Source organism: Bos indicus, chromosome 1 (genome assembly GCF_029378745.1).
Source record: "Bos indicus isolate NIAB-ARS_2022 breed Sahiwal x Tharparkar chromosome 1, NIAB-ARS_B.indTharparkar_mat_pri_1.0, whole genome shotgun sequence".
Classification (NCBI taxonomy): Eukaryota; Metazoa; Chordata; class Mammalia; order Artiodactyla; family Bovidae; genus Bos; species Bos indicus.
This window is the reverse complement of record NC_091760.1, coordinates 74,410,637-74,427,353: the sequence shown is the minus strand read 5'-3', so window position 1 is coordinate 74,427,353 and position 16,717 is coordinate 74,410,637. Positions and strand designations below refer to the sequence as shown.

Below are 16,717 nucleotides of genomic sequence, written 5' to 3'. Positions count from 1 at the left end.
CATTGAGCTAAACTAATGGAAATCTTGGTCAGGATAGACAGGAGAGTAGTGGTCTCCTGGACACCCAGTGTGATGGGGACAGGTGGACAAGTGGAAGTGAAACAGGACAGGAAGAGTGCGAGGATGTCATGATTAGAGATTTCCTTCCTCTCTCAGACCAGATAGCAGAAGTTTAAGAAAACAGTGAAATTTCTCTTTATTAAATGTCTTTTAATGTGTCATGTTTTCAGAGAATAGTATTTAATAGTTTCATTTACAAGCCATTTCTTTGTGTTTAAGTGTTGTTCTTATGGGCAAGATGCTATGGCAGTAACTTGTTTCGTGTAATTCAGTGAATTTGAAGCTAGTTTCCTGTACCATGCAATTTGGAAAGAATGAAAAACTGAAAATATAAAGTTACTTTGACACCATACACTAGTTTTGCTTTCAAAGTTATCACTAGTGTGTGTGTTTTCCTCATTTGGTGAAGAGATTATAAGCAATATAATTGTTTAGAAGAGACTTGAAGTGAATTTAAGAATGATAGATACCTCACAGAAGCAGTCTAATAATGATTTTTAATGAAAAGACTTAAAAAAAAAACTATGACTTTCATATTTAATTTATGAGAAAAAGACTATGTCAACAGGCACAGGGCCTTATAGTCATCCAGTTCTTAGATATAAGGCATTCATAGAACATTATCTCTTCCCATGTATACAGGGTACTTTTTCCTAGATTGAACTCATACCCTAAGGTCAAGAAACGAAGTGCATAGTAAGGTGTCTTGTTCTGTAATTTGGACAGTAAAACATTTCAGCCAAAGTAAAATACAGTAAATAGGGCTAATCCCCTTCCCCCTGTGGCCCTTCATATGTCCAGGTTGTTTTGCATTCATAAGCCGTGCTGTTCTGGTCTTCCTTGTTTGTTATGATTGAGCGTGTGTCACCGGTCGTGCCAAAGTAATATATTTATTAAAATTGGGACTCTCTTTTTATAATTATGCCAAGTCATGAACTATCTAATAAACACAGTCCTCTTTTAAACATTTCAAAGTGTGTTCACAATGAAACCAAGAATGAACTGGAGAAGATGCTGAAGTGTAATGAGGAGCACCCAGCTTACCTTGCGAGTGATGAGATAACGACAGTCCGAAAGAACCTTGAATCACGAGGAGTAGAAGTAGACCCGAGCTTGGTAATAAACGTTGCTGAAAGGCATGAGTTTGCTTCCTAAGTCTTTGTTTCTTGTAGTAAAATGTTTTTACTTCTAATATATTACCTAAATACTTAAGTACTTAATTTGATTTTGATCATGGGTGCTTTTGCTGACAAAAAGAACTCAGTGATTTTGAGTGTGGAAAAAATTTGAAATTTTATTCTCAGTATTATTTTTTTAAGTGTAATGCTTTAGTTTGTAAATGGGGAACCTGAGACCTAGAAAAGGGAAGTATCTGGGCAAATTTAGCAGTTAGTTCTGGCAAAAGGGGATGAAACACATTCAGATCTCTACACCACATTACACTGGGTCAGATTACAAAATAAAATTTTTGCTTGAATATAGTTCATTTATATGTATGTTTTTTCAGTCATATGTATCTTAATCATACTTAATGTGTATGAGTAAATTGGATAATGTCTTTGAGTTCTATCTCTTTTTCCTTTTTTAAAATAAATATGATGCTATATAATTATAGTTTAGAGTAGTACTTTTTCACTTTCATGATGCTTATTTGGAGAAAGTCTTTAAGAAGCAATTGTGTTTCTGGATCTATATTCCCTAGTTAGGGTGTAAAGGATCAACTTCATTTTAATATTAGCTTAAGTGAATTCCATTTAGAAAAGTAATTCTAGTGGGTAAAATAATCATTAAGAAATTTCAAAGCCACACATAAATTCTTTTTAAAAGTATTTGCTATTTACGTCTCTGCACTTGAGAAAAGAGTATACTTATTTAAAAAATTAACCAGAGATCAGAACAAGAAAAGAAAACTGATGAAAAGAAACAGATAAAGCTGTTATATATCTCATTGTTTATAAATTGAAAATGAAGTTAAAGCTAGTGATTACATGCAGTTATTAGTTGAATATAGATGTAATTTATCCACATTAGTCCTAGTTCTCACTAACAATAAATTGTGTTTGGTTGGGTACTTTTGAACTTTATAAATGGTTAATACAGTAGGAGGGACTTTGTCCATATCTTAGGATGTGGATTGGCTATATATCTTAATTACTTTCTGTGAGTAAGAAAACACCAGTTTTTTCCCCAAGAGAAACTGTGTTCACTGAACAAAGTACTGTAATCTAGATGGGCTAGATGTCAAGAGATGTGACTTCTGGTACATTTCCACTCCATTAGCTAGTAATACTGCCTCTAACAATTGGTATAAACTCAGCCCCCTTCCCAACCGCCAGATGGTGTTGGTGACGCTTGTTTACTTTCTCAACATTATCATTGTCGTGCTCAAGAAAAGACAGTGGTGTAAGAGAACCTTGGACACTCTGACAGACTATATAGTAATAAAACGATGGGGTATCATATTGCTGAGGTAACAATGAAATTTAATAATAAGAAAGGAAATCTTGTTGGATTGATGGACATGGTCTAAGACCAGCTTCCTAGTCTAGCACTGACCTCAGTCAAGGCTCACAACCTCATTTGCCTCAGACACCTTAATTCTAACTAGGGGAAAATAATCCCCACCCTGTCTACTCTACTGCATTATTAACAATAATGCTTGTTAGAAACAGTACAAATTTTGAAGTACAAAGACTGTTAAGGAGTCAGATTAGTAGTAATCTAATCTTTATCTTGAAACAAAATTTTTAATGGATATAAACAGTTGACAGAATAACAACATTGCTGTTGTTTTTAATTTTTTATAAATAAACTTTGTATATGACTTTTCAAAATGTGTTTGATCAACCTGGAGGGTATACAGTAACTTTTTGGCCTTGGTTTTCTTCGTTTTTATTTTAGATTAAGGATACTTGGCACCAAGTTTATAGAAGACATTTCTTAAAAACAGCTCTAAACCATTGTAACCTTTGTCGAAGAGGCTTCTATTATTACCAGAGGCATTTTGTTGATTCTGAGGTAAGGTTTCCGAAAGCAAGGAGAAATGTTTTTAGTGATAGTTGTTTAAGTGCTTAAAAGTAACCTTGAGGTTTGGCATTAAAGTCTTTTGATCTTCTGAGAAAAAAAGTATGCATTATTTAGAAAGAATAGCCTAACTCATATTTTTCTCAAAGATATTTGCCACTTTGGTAGTAATTGCATTTTACATGCTATCATTCCAGTGCTTGTAAAACTGTGTGTGTATAATAGGCACTGTGCTACTTTTGAAAGACTTTTAAGGATTAACTTTATGTTAGAAAGATAAACTTTTCTATTTTGGAAAGTAAATGGAATAGGTAAATGTAAAACATACAAAAGTAAACAATAATTTATAATCCCCTTGAAAGTGAAAGTTGCTCAGTTGTATCCCACTTTTTGTGACCCCACAGACTGTATAGTCCATGGAATTCTCCAGGCCAAAGTATTAGAGTGGGTAGCTTTTCCCTTCTCCAGGAGATCTTCCCAACCCAGGGATCAAACCCAGGTCTCCCACATTGCAGGCAGTTTCTTTACCAACTGAGCTATGAGGGAAGCCTATAATCCCCTTGGTGAGGTGAGGTGAAGTCGCTAAGTCGTGTCCAACTCTTTGCAACCCTGCAGACTGTAGCCCACCAGGCTCCTCTGTCCATGGCATTCTCCAGGCAAGAATACTGGAGTGGGCTGCCATTTCCTTCTCCAGGGGATCTTCCCAACCCAGGGATCGAACCCGGGTCTCCCACATTGCAGGCAGATGCTTTATCCTCTGAGCTACCACATGTTGTATGTGTGTATATTTATAACATAATCATCCATTTCATAGTGGAAATAATAATATAATACATTTTTATCATGCTTTTTCTCCATTTTATAATTCTTTCTTTATATCATGAAAATTTTGCATTAACTAATTCTTTAAAGAACTGTATAAAGTTCTTAAAATGGACAATTGCACAGTTTAATGTCACATTTTACAGAGTAACCCCTAGGTGGCAGTGTGCGTGTTAGTTGTTCAGTTATATGACTCTGCGACTCCATAGACCTAGGGTAGCCCCTAGGTGGCAGTAGGCTAATGTATTTGAGCATTTTCATGCAAGCAGAAATGCTTTTCAAAGTATACTGAAAGAGCTCTGCTAATCAGCAGTCCTATTTGAGATCCATAAAATGTTTTTCTTTTGAGCAGCTTAAAAGAAAATTTTTGTTTAAATGTGACAATGTAAAAATTGACAAGTTTTTTTCGTCATTTTAATTGTTGGAATGTGGCTTCCCCAGTGGCTTAGTGGTACGGAATCTGCCTACAGTGCAAGAGACACAGGAGACACGGGTTTGATCCCTGCGTTGGAAATATCCCCTAGAGGAGGAAATGACAGCCCACTCCAGTATTCTTGCCTGGAAAATCCATGGACAGGAGGTTGGCGGGCTACAGTCCATGGGGCCACAAAGAGTCAGACACAACTGAGCAACTGAGCACGCATGCAGCTAGCACACAATTGTTGGAAAGACCTCTTTGTATAGAATAAGCTTTATGTCTCCCTCTTTTGAGAAGCAGCATGCTAGCTTTTTTTTTTGAAGTATAATTGATTTTACAAGATTATATTAGTTTCAGGTACACAGTATAGGGATTCAGTATTTTTATAGATTGTGTTCCATTTAAAGTTGTTATAAAATACTGCTATGTTTCCCTGTGCTGTACAATATATTCTTGTAGTTTACTTATTTTATACATAGTTGTTGGTACTTCTTAATCCCTATTCCTCTTTTACTCCTCACCCAGAGGATAAGCTTCTTTTTTAAAATATCACTAATTTATTTTCATATGCATGTGAATTTCAAAAATGGCTTGAGTGCACATTCAAAGAAAAGAGGTTAGCCTGAGGACATATTTAAGATAATGTGATTGTTAGCTGAAAGTAAATGCTAATTAAGGATATATTTTGTGGACTTCTACTTGTATAGAATGTAACGAAATGCTCTACCTCCCAAGTTTACTTTGCTTTGTCATTGAAATCAAAACTATGTAGCTGTGCAGCGGATAAAACCCAAATCATGCAGAACTTCATAGATCTATACAGAAAAAAATCACTAGGTTCTCTCTGTAAGAGGAATATGTATATTAGGTAAATCTGAATATTTTTAGTAGTTGTATGGGTTCATGATTGTGGTTTTCATTTTTAAATTGCATCTGGTAATCTTAACCACCTCATATTTCAGTTGGAATGCAATGATGTTGTCCTGTTTTGGCGAATACAGCGTATGCTTGCTATCACCGCAAATACTTTAAGACAGCAACTTACAAACACTGAAGGTAAGCCACAGAGGTACCGCTTTCTAATTTGACATCAAAAAACAGTAATGTTCATTTTAAATAGAAGGATGCCAAAATACTTCCTGAAAATTAGATTTATTAAAAAAAAAAAAAAAAAACATAATTTGCCTTTAAAATATTAATGAAAATAAAATCATAATTGAGAATTATGGGAAATAAACATACCAGGAGTCTTTATTACCCAAAAACTCTGGTATGAAAGGGGTGCTAAGCATCATTTAGGATTTGGGGGAATCTGTACTTCCATAAAAATATTAGGGCTTAAGATTAAGACTATCTCTGAGAATATATAAAGTACTGTATATCAGGTAGAGATTCTCCCTATAACTGAGAAATCTGAACTTAACAACAGATTTACCATGGTGAGAAAAATAAGAATTTGCTCTCTACATATATTGTTACCTTTGTCATTCTTGTACGTTCATAAAAATGGTGCTTCTTTATTTGCTTTAAACAGTCAGGCGATTAGAGAAAAATGTTAAAGAGGTATTGGAAGATTTTGCTGAAGACAGTGAGAAGAAGGTAAAATTGCTTACTGGCAAACGAGTTCAACTGGCCGAAGACCTCAGTAAGTAATCCTGCCTGCCCTCCATCTCACTGCCTTTTCCTTTCACCTTCCCCATGTCCATTTATTTCTCCATTTCATTGTAAACTTACAGAAAAGTGTATGCAAAAAGCTCTTTTCCCTTGAACTGTTTGAAAGTTGCTGTCCTAAAGTTCCATCAGTTCCAAGTATTTTAATGTGTACTTTTTAGAAACAAGAATTTTCTCCTAGCACCCGTCAAAATCAAGATTTTAACAACAAGGATAAATTACTACATCTAATTTTTAGACTCAATTCAAGTTTCACCTGTTGTCCTTATAGTGTCCTTCCATATCACAAGATATTCCATATGCATCTTTTATTTTCCCTGACCCAGCTTCCCTTTTTAGTAGAATGATATTTAGAAATCGCAAAGAGCCAGACACAACTGAACGACTAAGCACAGCACAACCTTTAGAAATCAAGAGCTGGGAACTAGATACATTTATTGTTACTGAAATACCACTGCTCCCAGAAGTGCTCAGTGGAGCAAGGGAACAAATATGCATGTGTGTGCATATTTGTGTATGTGCACATATACACATATTTATAACTGTATTCCTAATCAAATACTGAGCTCATTCTAATTTTCTATTTTTCTGTAATTTTAAAAAATATTTATTGATTTGGCTGTATCAGGTCTTAGTTAGTTGTGGCACATGGGCATGCAGGACCTCTTGCTCTGGCTTGCGGGCTCAGCAGTTGTGCCATGGAGGCTTAGTTGCCCCACAGCACATGAGATCTTAGTTCCCCAGTTGGGGAACAAACCCACATTCCCTGCCTTGGAAGGCAGATTCTTAACCACTGGACCATCCAGAGAAATCTCCCCTTTTCCGTATTTATAATTCATTTTTCTGATAATGAGAAATCTGGCTCTTAGTGTCCTTAATATATTTACTTATTTTGATCAGTCCTCTTACATTTAACTAAACTTGTCACTGTCCCCTTCATTGTTCAAATGTCCTCACCCAGCTCAGGTTCTCTTCACCTGACTCCAGGCCATCACCACAGTTCCTCCCCCTGTGTTAATACCCTTTCCACCTCATCTCAGTTGTGACATTCTGTGCCAGGATGCCCTTCCTGAGGGAGTCCTTTTAACTGATCTCATGCTCTGACACTGCCAGGCGTCTCTCCTCCTCCCTATCCAAGTACACAAGGACTCTTCCTCACCTGAATCCTGACCATGCTGTTGTAGAGATACCATTTTTGTCTGCCTGTGCTTTGGCACTTTGCACTGCCTGCCTGCCCTCCTCCATGAATCCTCTCCTCACTACTGGGCAGGTCACCACACCCTAATGTGAATGCCCTCTTAAACTTGGTCTGGCTTTAACACATATACCAGAATGCTATGGCTCCCTACCCTCAGCCCTCAATCTCGCTGGGCCTTATTCGTCACTTTGTCACTTTGTTTTCAGGGTATAGGGGTCAGGGGGTTCTTTCCTGGGTGCTAGTGAATCCCTCACTTCAAGCTGTTTGGATTTCATGTTAAGATTTACTTAGATACTTCTGAATCTAAGGAAATCCGTGAAAGATTTATATTATTAAATAAAAATACTAGTGGTCATTGCTTCTGTTTGCGTTAACCTTATAATAAGTTTCCCTTATTTTAGCTTCACGAAACAGTAGTTTTTCCTTTCAATGTATACTTAGCTTTACTGTCTATGAATTTTCTGATGTCCGAAAGATAGCACATGCTCGACAGAAAGCAGTTTTTAAGCTGATAAGTACATCCAAGAAAAACCAGGCAGTTTTCCGGTTTTCCACCCTGTGCCAGAGCAGCGTGTTCTCCTCCACTGTTTGTCCTCTCCTCTCTCCTCCCAGCTTACCTCAGCTTCTTATTTCTTTCTCCTTGCCTTTTCCTTCTTTTCTTTAGGTAATCTTTCTTTGAAACATACCTCACTCTAACTTTTGTTTCCATCTCCTGTTGCTCTTCTTTCAGTTTTTCATGCCACTTTGGCAGTATAGTTAAGTTTGTGCTAACTCACAGGTCTGTACTTAAATCTGAGCTACCATGTACTTTGTTGTCATCGTTCAGTTACTCAGTGGTATTCTGATTCTTTGCAACCCCATGGACTGCAGCGAGCCAGGCTTCCCTGTCCTTCACTATCTCCTGGAGTTTGCTCAAACTCATGTCCATTGAGTCGATGTTCCATTGTTCAATGGTGATGCCATCGAACCATCTCATGCTCTGTCTCCCCCTTCTTAGGCAGGCTATCTCCCACAGCCTTAACTTCCTGTGAAAGAGTGGTACTACAATAGTTCTTTTTTTATAGGATTGTTAGGGAAATTGGTTCAAAAAACATTTGTAAGTTCCTGGTTCATAATTTTATGCTGAATTAGTACTGTTCAGGAAGAGATGTATCAGTTTCACAGTGTATACAGATCTATTTCTTTCGTATCTCTTAAGAAATAGTTATCAGACAGTGAAGTACTTCCATGTGTTTTACCTGAAGATGCATTTTTAAGTGATTAGAAAATGATGTGTCTTTTCTCAAGTTTTAGAATAGTCTTCTTTTTAAAAAATATTTATTTACTTGGGTGTGCTGCGGCTCAGTTGCAGCACGTGGGCTCTTTAGTTGGGGCATGCGCACTTTTAGTTGGAGCGTGGGATTTAGTTACCTGACCAGTGTAACCTAGGCGCCTTGCATTGGGAGCTGGGAGTCTTAGCCAATGGACCACCAGGGAAGTCCCTTTAATAGAGTCTTGTGTAACCCCATCACTTTTCACTCCCAATTTGATTATTTAAAGAAAGCATATTTCTAACACAAATTTGTGTACTGTTAAGCCAATTCTTATGTTTTCCTGCTGTTTTTCCTGAAAAAGTACTCATATGACTCCCTTGAAATGACTTACCACTTTTGTGTGTGTGTATAAATATATAATTATCATCATGTTTCTGTACCAGATAATGTCCTTGGAAGCAAGTGTTTGACCAGTGACTCAGCCTCATCAGTCACACTAAAGGAGATGAGACATGACTTTGTCCATTAGTTGAAAAAGAATCTTGAGAGTACCTTTTCCGTACTGTTTATCTTCAGTCTAACACTTGGGAATATGGTCATGGATACTTTCAGCCAGAAAACTTTCAAAGTTTAATGGTTACTACTGTATTACACAGATCAAAGTTCCTGGTATAACATATTCAATTAGAATATGTTAAATTGGTTAATGAAATTTAGAGAAAGGGAAGCAGATAGGGCTCTGTTTTGTTTTGCTTTTTACAATTTGAAATGAATACAGGATGAAATATTATAGAAATTGGTACAAGTTGGATGCATCATGTATTTTGCCACTCTTAAGCTTGCCCATTTTCAAATCATTTCACCGCTTTACTTTGGAGGTTCAGCAACTGATGATACTTTAAGATGATTACATAAAAAATACTGTGATGTTCTTTCATTTTAAGAAGAGGTACCACGTTCAATATTGAAATGAAGCCACAAAACTAGAATTAGAAAGATGAAAGAAGAATTTACCTCTTCTAGTCCTAGAAGGCTCATCGGTTGAGGAGTCATACAAGGAACCCAGACTCTAGAAGCACAGTGGATTCCATCGGTGGAACAGGGAAAGGTCAGGAGGACCCTGGGGCGTCTTGAGGATGTAGAAAGTAAGGAAGTAGTTGAAGGATGATAGGGACATGTCAACAAGATAACAGAAGCCAACGTGCAGAGGCTCCTGCTAGCCAACACTAGGACAATTTGGGCATCAAAGTAAAGAAGGACACCGTAAGGAAAAAAGAGTAACTGTATGTTGGAAAAGACTGGTAATAGCCACCTTAATCAAGTGGTTAAAATAATATCAGTAATGGTCAGATCAGAACTATGTGATACCTTAGAGAATTCAGTGAGAGGAACCCAGTGTCACTTCTGTGATTTTCTTACCAAAGATGTATAACTTAAATTCAATCATGAAGATGCATCAGAAAAACCCAAGTTAAAGCACAGTCTACAAAGTAGCTGGCCTGTAATCTCTAAGTGTATCAAGATCGTGAGTGACAAGGGAAGACTGAGGAACTGTTCCAGCTGAGGGAGACCAAGAACAGGAAAACAAAATACAATGTATGTGATCCTGAACTGAATCTTTCTGCTCTGAAGGATGTTAATGGGACAGCTGGTGGGGATCTGAGGGTTACATGGTAGTCATATGTCACTGTTATCAGTTTTAAAAGTTTGATTGTTAGATTGAGATTGTTTAGGGAAATAATCTTATTTGTAGCTAACACACAATACAATTGGGGCTTGTGAGGCATAATGACAGTAAATGATTCAGGAAAATTATGCTCTTTGTGGTATTCTTAAAACTGTTTCCTAAGTCTGAGAAAAGGATTAAAAAGGATATATCCTGATACAGGATCAGGGATCATTTGAAAATAATTTAGAGAAAATGAGACTTTTGAAAACATCATCTCTGAAGATGTTGAAAGACTGGGTCACCTCATGGACAATTTAATAAAATACATAACTGATCTTTCCACCTTAATCCCTTTTTTGCAATGTCTACTCATATTCACAACTGCCTGGTATCTGCTGTGACATTGATGAAATTCTTTTGATTTTGTAGTGAATATTTTCTCAGGATTTCTTTTTTATAGATATTTAAGTACAACATTAATTTAGATAAAATCCATTTGGATTCCCAGCATAATTTTTAATAATGTGTCCTATCTATTTATTGAAATAGACTGCAATTTTAAAATGCCTTCTTTGGAGAGGGAAAAATCAGCATGTTATATAGCTCAATTCAAAATTTTTGTATAATCTGTTTAGGATTTATAAGATCTATTTTATGATTGTCATTATATAAAATAATATTGCTAAAACCTCGTATACTTTTTTTTCAGAATTTATTCTCCACTTCAGCCCAGAAACTGAGTGTCTGGGCACTGGTAACAGCCGCTGGTAGTGTTGCTCAGCTGAGTTTCATCAGCACAGCATGGGATTCTTTTGTTGTTTGTTCTATGAATATTGTATCAACAGTTAACTAGATTATTGTGAGTTTTTGGACCTTGATATCAGTTGCAAGGAGTTTAGAGCTTAGGTTTCTTTTTCAACTCTTATTCACTAAAGTCTGAGTTATACTTTTCATTCTTTGTGTAAATCATCAAAGAATCACTGATTCCCAATAATTAAAGGAGTATTAGCAGTCATTTAGATTTTCCTCTCCTTATTTTACAATAAATTCCTTTTCATTTTTGTATCAGAACTTGATTCTGCTTGTGAAAATGAATTAATATTTAAATACATTTCCTATGCCAGATATTAAGTTATGTGTTTAAAACGCATTTTCACATTCTCATAGGTACAGTCATTTTTTATCATTTATATATAATAAAGAAACAGAGTCCTAAAAACACCCACATCGTGGTAAAGCCAGGATTTGAGCTCAGGTTTTGTACTGTGCTGAACTATTTTTTTGAGGGGAGAAAAAAACCTCAAGGCATTAGGCAATATAAGTATATGAAATGGTCTTGTGTATTTGGAAACTTCCATAGTTTACAGGTCCCTTATGGAGTGGGTCAGAAAGATGTACATACTAGTTACGATCATGATCATGGTCATCCTGCGTACTTCCTGTAGCACAAAAGCATTGCAGCTTAAACTTTCAAACAGTGTGAAACCTTTCACAGAATTAGGAAGTCTGGGTAGAAGAACACTAAAGTGTGAACAGTACCAGTAAACATTGAAGGAAGTTAATTTTCCTTATATGACTTGTAGACCTGTCTCTAAGTGCACTCAATCAGATTCCGCCATAGGTAAGTAGTATCTAAGTTGCCCAAAATCTAGACACAGCTTTTCAGTCTGTTGTGTTTATACTTAGAGACTTAAGATCCAACTGTAACAGATACAGAACCTTTACTTGAGCATAATGGCTGTTATTCTTAGTTGAACTTTTTTGTTGAACTTGTCTAGGAGTGGGAGTGTTGAGATGTTTTATAATAAGCTTCAGTATATTTCTTCATATTTCTTGTATTTTACATGAAGAGAAGATAAGCTTCAGTCAAAGCCAAATATTTCATATTTACATTTCATTTACTAATGAAATATGAAAACAATCATACAGTTTTTACTTGGGCTACCATTGCACAGGCTTATTTTAATGATAATTTTGATGCCCTTAATGTTAAAAACAGCATAGATTAAAGAGGCTGGTAAATTAGAATTTTCCAATATCCGCAGCTTTTCTCTCCCATAGTTAATTTGCTCTGCTGACTCCCTACGCGAGGTGGCAACAGCTGGCCCTTTTACTAGAGCCCTGGGGATTAGAGTAGCAGTCGCAGCAGCATGCTCGGCCGCTTGCCTCTGTTGACTGTTCTTTATTGTTTGATGCCTGAGCATCTCCCAGACAGCCAGCAATTGTTTCTTGAATCCTAAAGTTTGTTTCTCTTGGGAGTATACAATGCTGGTGGGGCTCGTCTTTGTATCTCCTCTCTTTCCCAGTCTCCTCTTATCCTTTCTGTGCTTTCTCTTGATAATTAGAATGGGGTAAAGATACAAGTTTTGTATCTTAGTGTGCAGGAGATTCAGTTTTGATGCTAAAAACTTAGAAATATAGATGACAAATGGAAATTTCTTTTTTTCTCTGAGCTATCAGATAGTAACGAATTTTTTTTTTTAATGAAAACTTTGTTCTTCATGATTGGTATACTAGTGGCTTTATAATTTAATTTTATAAATTACATAAAAAGGGAGCAACAGCAGAATGATCCAGTGCTACATTTAAAAGCTAAGATTGGAAGAGAAATGCTCTTTAGCTGTTCCAGTTTAAGAAGTACCTTCATTATCTCTAAAATATAATTCTAATTTATAAGAGTTAAGTTTCTTCACACCGTGTTAAAACTTGGGTAAAAAGTAGTCAGAAAATATAAAGATGAGAAAAGCTTCAGCAAGAATAATTTTGTTCTTCATTTAGAAAAAAGAAATAGGTACCTCTTGAATTTAATTTTCATTGGTTCCTCCACATTCCTAAACTTCTGCCATACCTACAGAATCTTTGAGGGCCTTTGTGGATAAAAATAGCGGCCACACGGCAGTGTGAGACTAAAAATTATCCTTGAAAGATTATACTCAGAATCTGAAACTTAAAACTGTAGAAAAGGGCAGTCATGTTTAAACTACCTTTCCCAGAGCCAGGGCTCTGGCATGCGTATTTTGCCAAGTCTCCGTAGGTGATTCTTGCCATGCATCACAATAGCTATTCATGCCGTGCCCTCAAACCAGTACTCTAGAGAGTTCTTCATGTTTACAGCAGTACAATCTGCCAAGTTAGTAACTGGGATGAAATTCTCATGTATCTTCTTTTAGTAGAATGTGATAAATCATGTGACTACTGAAAATTTGTTATTTGAACCATCATCTGTAGTAGCATGTCCATTTTGTTTCTGTAAACATAACCAAAGAAAATTAATTTTGAAGGGATTTGATTTAAAGGATAAGAGGATAGTATTGAGTTGTAGAATTCTAGGTACCTAGACAATCTTGTGGCATCATTTATATATAAATACTATTATTGTGAGTTTTGGCCAATAATTATAGAACCTCAGTACTGGTTTCTCATCTCTGCTGGCTTCTAGCATGCTTCTAAGCATTCTTTTCCTTTGTCTCTCTTTTTCTAATCTCTCTCACTGTTCCTTTTTCTATGTCATTATTCTCTCTTGGTCCTGAGCTAGTGTTTTCCTCCTCTCTGCTTTTTTACCTTCCTTCAGTGGTTAGAAACCTTACTGAGGTAACTGCCAGTGTTGTTTAATTGAGCATAAGGCAGGCTTCCCACTATAGACAACTGTAGATCAACCAAAATAACCAATTTAAGAGAGTTTTTTCATGTCTATTATGTATGATCTCTTCTGCCCAAGTGATAAGCTTCTTTCGTAAATTCACCTTACTTTGTAAATCATACATTGTATATGTTTGCTGAATGTTGAATCATGTTGCTTCAATACAGACTCTTCATTAGCCCACTTCTCTTAACTTAAAAGAGAGGGAAAAGGAAGCTTTCTCATCCTAAGGAAGCGTTCCTCTGTGTTGCCAGGAAACTGCCATCTCATTTCTCTTGTGGAACAGCTCACATGTCCTGCATTTAGCTCTGTATCCACACATTCCTTTGCTCACATTTTGTGATCTAGCTTTCATCCCTAACAAAACACCTGCTTTCTAGGTCACCTGTGATGTCTAATCACTGGCCCACCCAATTCACCAAAGCGTTTTCATTTTTGTGTGTGTTTATTAGGAAGTCTTAAGTCAATTGGAGTATTTTTATTCTCTCTGATATTTAGTACTTTTTGGAATGGTTAGTAGATGTGAATATATTTGAAAAAGATTGGAATTTTTTTCTTCACTGCAGAATAAATAACTACTTCCTGTGTTATGTTATCAGTGTTTGAGGTCTTTCAGGCATCTTCTCAGGGTAAAAGTGGTTGAGTTTCTAAATTCTGCCTTTGTGAAATATTTTTCCTAGTAAAATGAAATTGACAAAGCAGCTAAGAAAGAGAGTGAAGAGTTATTTTTACCTTGAGTCTGCAGAGATGAAGTAGAGTCTGCCTTTGTGTTGTAGCCCAAAAAAGGGAAAGAGAGAGTGTGTGTGAGCTGACACAAAGAATAAAGTAATCCTCAGGGAGAGTCCTCTGTGTTAAGAGAAGTAGTTATTTACAGGCATGATTCCACACGATGAGTCCAAATTGTGTGCTTTCCAGGTTATTGATGAGAAAATTTAGACTCAAAATGGGGCTTTTAGAATCAAGCACATTTTTCATGCACTAAGTCTGTCTTTTAAGGACAGCATTGAAGGATATTGATAAATTGGTACAAGATTAAAAGGATATTTACTTCTCTAAAATCTTAAACAGGCTACTGGTACTCAATGCTTTACTAGCAAGTGTGTTCGTTTTGCTTAAAAGCCACATTTTTAACTGACAAAAGTCAGAATAAGGATAGGAAAGGACTCTTTAGTAATTTATGAATTGAATTTTGGTTATCATTTTAAAGTGGATTCTATTTATGTGTTACTGTGTTATGTGTTTGTGTGTATATTAATATGTATAAAAAAGCCAGTGCTCATATTTAAAACTAGAAATTAGGCTGTTTTCCCCCTTGTTATTAATGCTTACCACTCCCTCAGAGTTTAGAATGAAATAATATCTTTATATTTGGGATTAAACTTTGTTTTATTTTTAAATAATGTCTTTTGTACTATTCTCTCCATTCTGAGATGGAGAGAAAAATGGAATCTAGTCATTGAAAACTAAATCAGACTATGAAACAATCCATTGACATGTGTAACAGTATATTAAAAAATAAAATTAAGCAGAAATGAATAATTTTTTTCAAAAATTGTCTTGAAGGACAAATTGATGGATACTGGTAATCTTTATAAAATACGGTTCTCAGAATAGTTGTTGGGGGAGGGCGTTAAGGGCAAAAGGAATTTTAATTTCTTTACCATTTTATACATTCCTTAACTGCTTCTTTGCCCAAATGAGCATAATTCAGAATTACCTTAGAAATTTCATATTCTTAACTGTCATGTTCATAGAAATGATAAAAGCTGGTTTGTGATATGATAAATCTTAAGAGTGACTGATCAGATCAGATCAGTCGCTCAGTCGTGTCCGACTCTTTGCGACCCCATGAATCACAGCACGCCAGGCCTCCCTGTCCATCACCAATTCCCGGAGTGCACTGAGACTCACGTCCATCGAGTCAGTGATGCCATCCAGCCATCTCATCCTCTGTTGTCCCAGTCTCCTCTTGCCCCCAATCCCTCCCAGCATCAGAGTCTTTTCCAGTGAGTCAACTCTTCGCATGAGGTGGCCAAAGATACCTTCCCAAATAACCTCTTGGTGATTGTGACACCAAGAAACATTTCACGGGCCCACATAGTGATCATTAATGTATCATCCTTTGTGGTGGGAAATTCACATTGAATTCTTCTCATTTCCTTCATGGATCTGTCATCTGTGAATGAATTGAAACCTTTCTTGTTGAACTAGTGAAGTTTTTAAGCTTGTGCAGCCTATTAAAGATAACAGATTTTGTCTGCTTCTTGTTAGCTGGTGTATGGAAATGGTCTGTTTTAATTCCTCTTAGAATTCTTTCAGCCTATTCCTTTAGTTTTAGTGCTGTAAGTTAGATCTTTTTTGCTGGGTCAAGGAATTAGTTAGTCTCTCTCTTTAATGGCACCACCGCATGGTACCAGTTCTGAGTCATACGTACCTATTTTCACCCAGTACAACTGTCAGAATTTTGGGTGTTTTTGTTTTCATCTTTTTTTAAATCAGAGAACTAGTGCATATGCATTGTGTAAAATTAGAAAATATAGATGGCAGAACTTTTTAAGCTATTGCCACTGCCCAGAAATAACCACTGTAGCTCTATTCTAATAAAGTTTTTAATGTGATCTTAGGGCTATAATTTGTGTCACACATCTGGAACACACTTTTCATGAAGAGATCTTGGATTAGCTTCCATCTATACCCTGAGTCTTCAGTTTGTTGTCGTTGCTCCTATTTCTGGTTTCTCATCTATCAGAGTAGGCTAAATTTCTTTTTCTTTTCTTCATATAAACTTACTTCAGAAAGATTCATTGAGACGAATAAGGAGCATTAGTAAAAATAAAAACTATGATGCTCATTACTTCAAATAGATGAGGTATTCCAGAGGCTATCTTATAACAAAACATATACTAAAAATTACTGTTTTAAAGTTAATCTCCATCTGTATTTAGGACCCTGGCACTTCCTG

General features: G+C 36.2%; 1 protein-coding gene across 4 annotated transcripts in view; it reads left to right on the top strand.

Moving 5' to 3' along the window:
* Positions 1–16,717, top strand: part of OPA1 (OPA1 mitochondrial dynamin like GTPase) — an 86,613-nt gene that overhangs the window by 52,451 nt on the left and 17,445 nt on the right. For all 4 annotated transcript variants that reach the window (XM_070789726.1, XM_070789714.1, XM_070789718.1 and 1 more), the window contains 4 exons: positions 1,036–1,176; positions 2,962–3,078; positions 5,287–5,380; positions 5,859–5,969. In XM_070789726.1, coding sequence (XP_070645827.1) covers positions 1,036–1,176; positions 2,962–3,078; positions 5,287–5,380; positions 5,859–5,969 — 463 coding nt within the window. The remainder of the gene's footprint in view (positions 1–1,035; positions 1,177–2,961; positions 3,079–5,286; positions 5,381–5,858; positions 5,970–16,717) is intronic.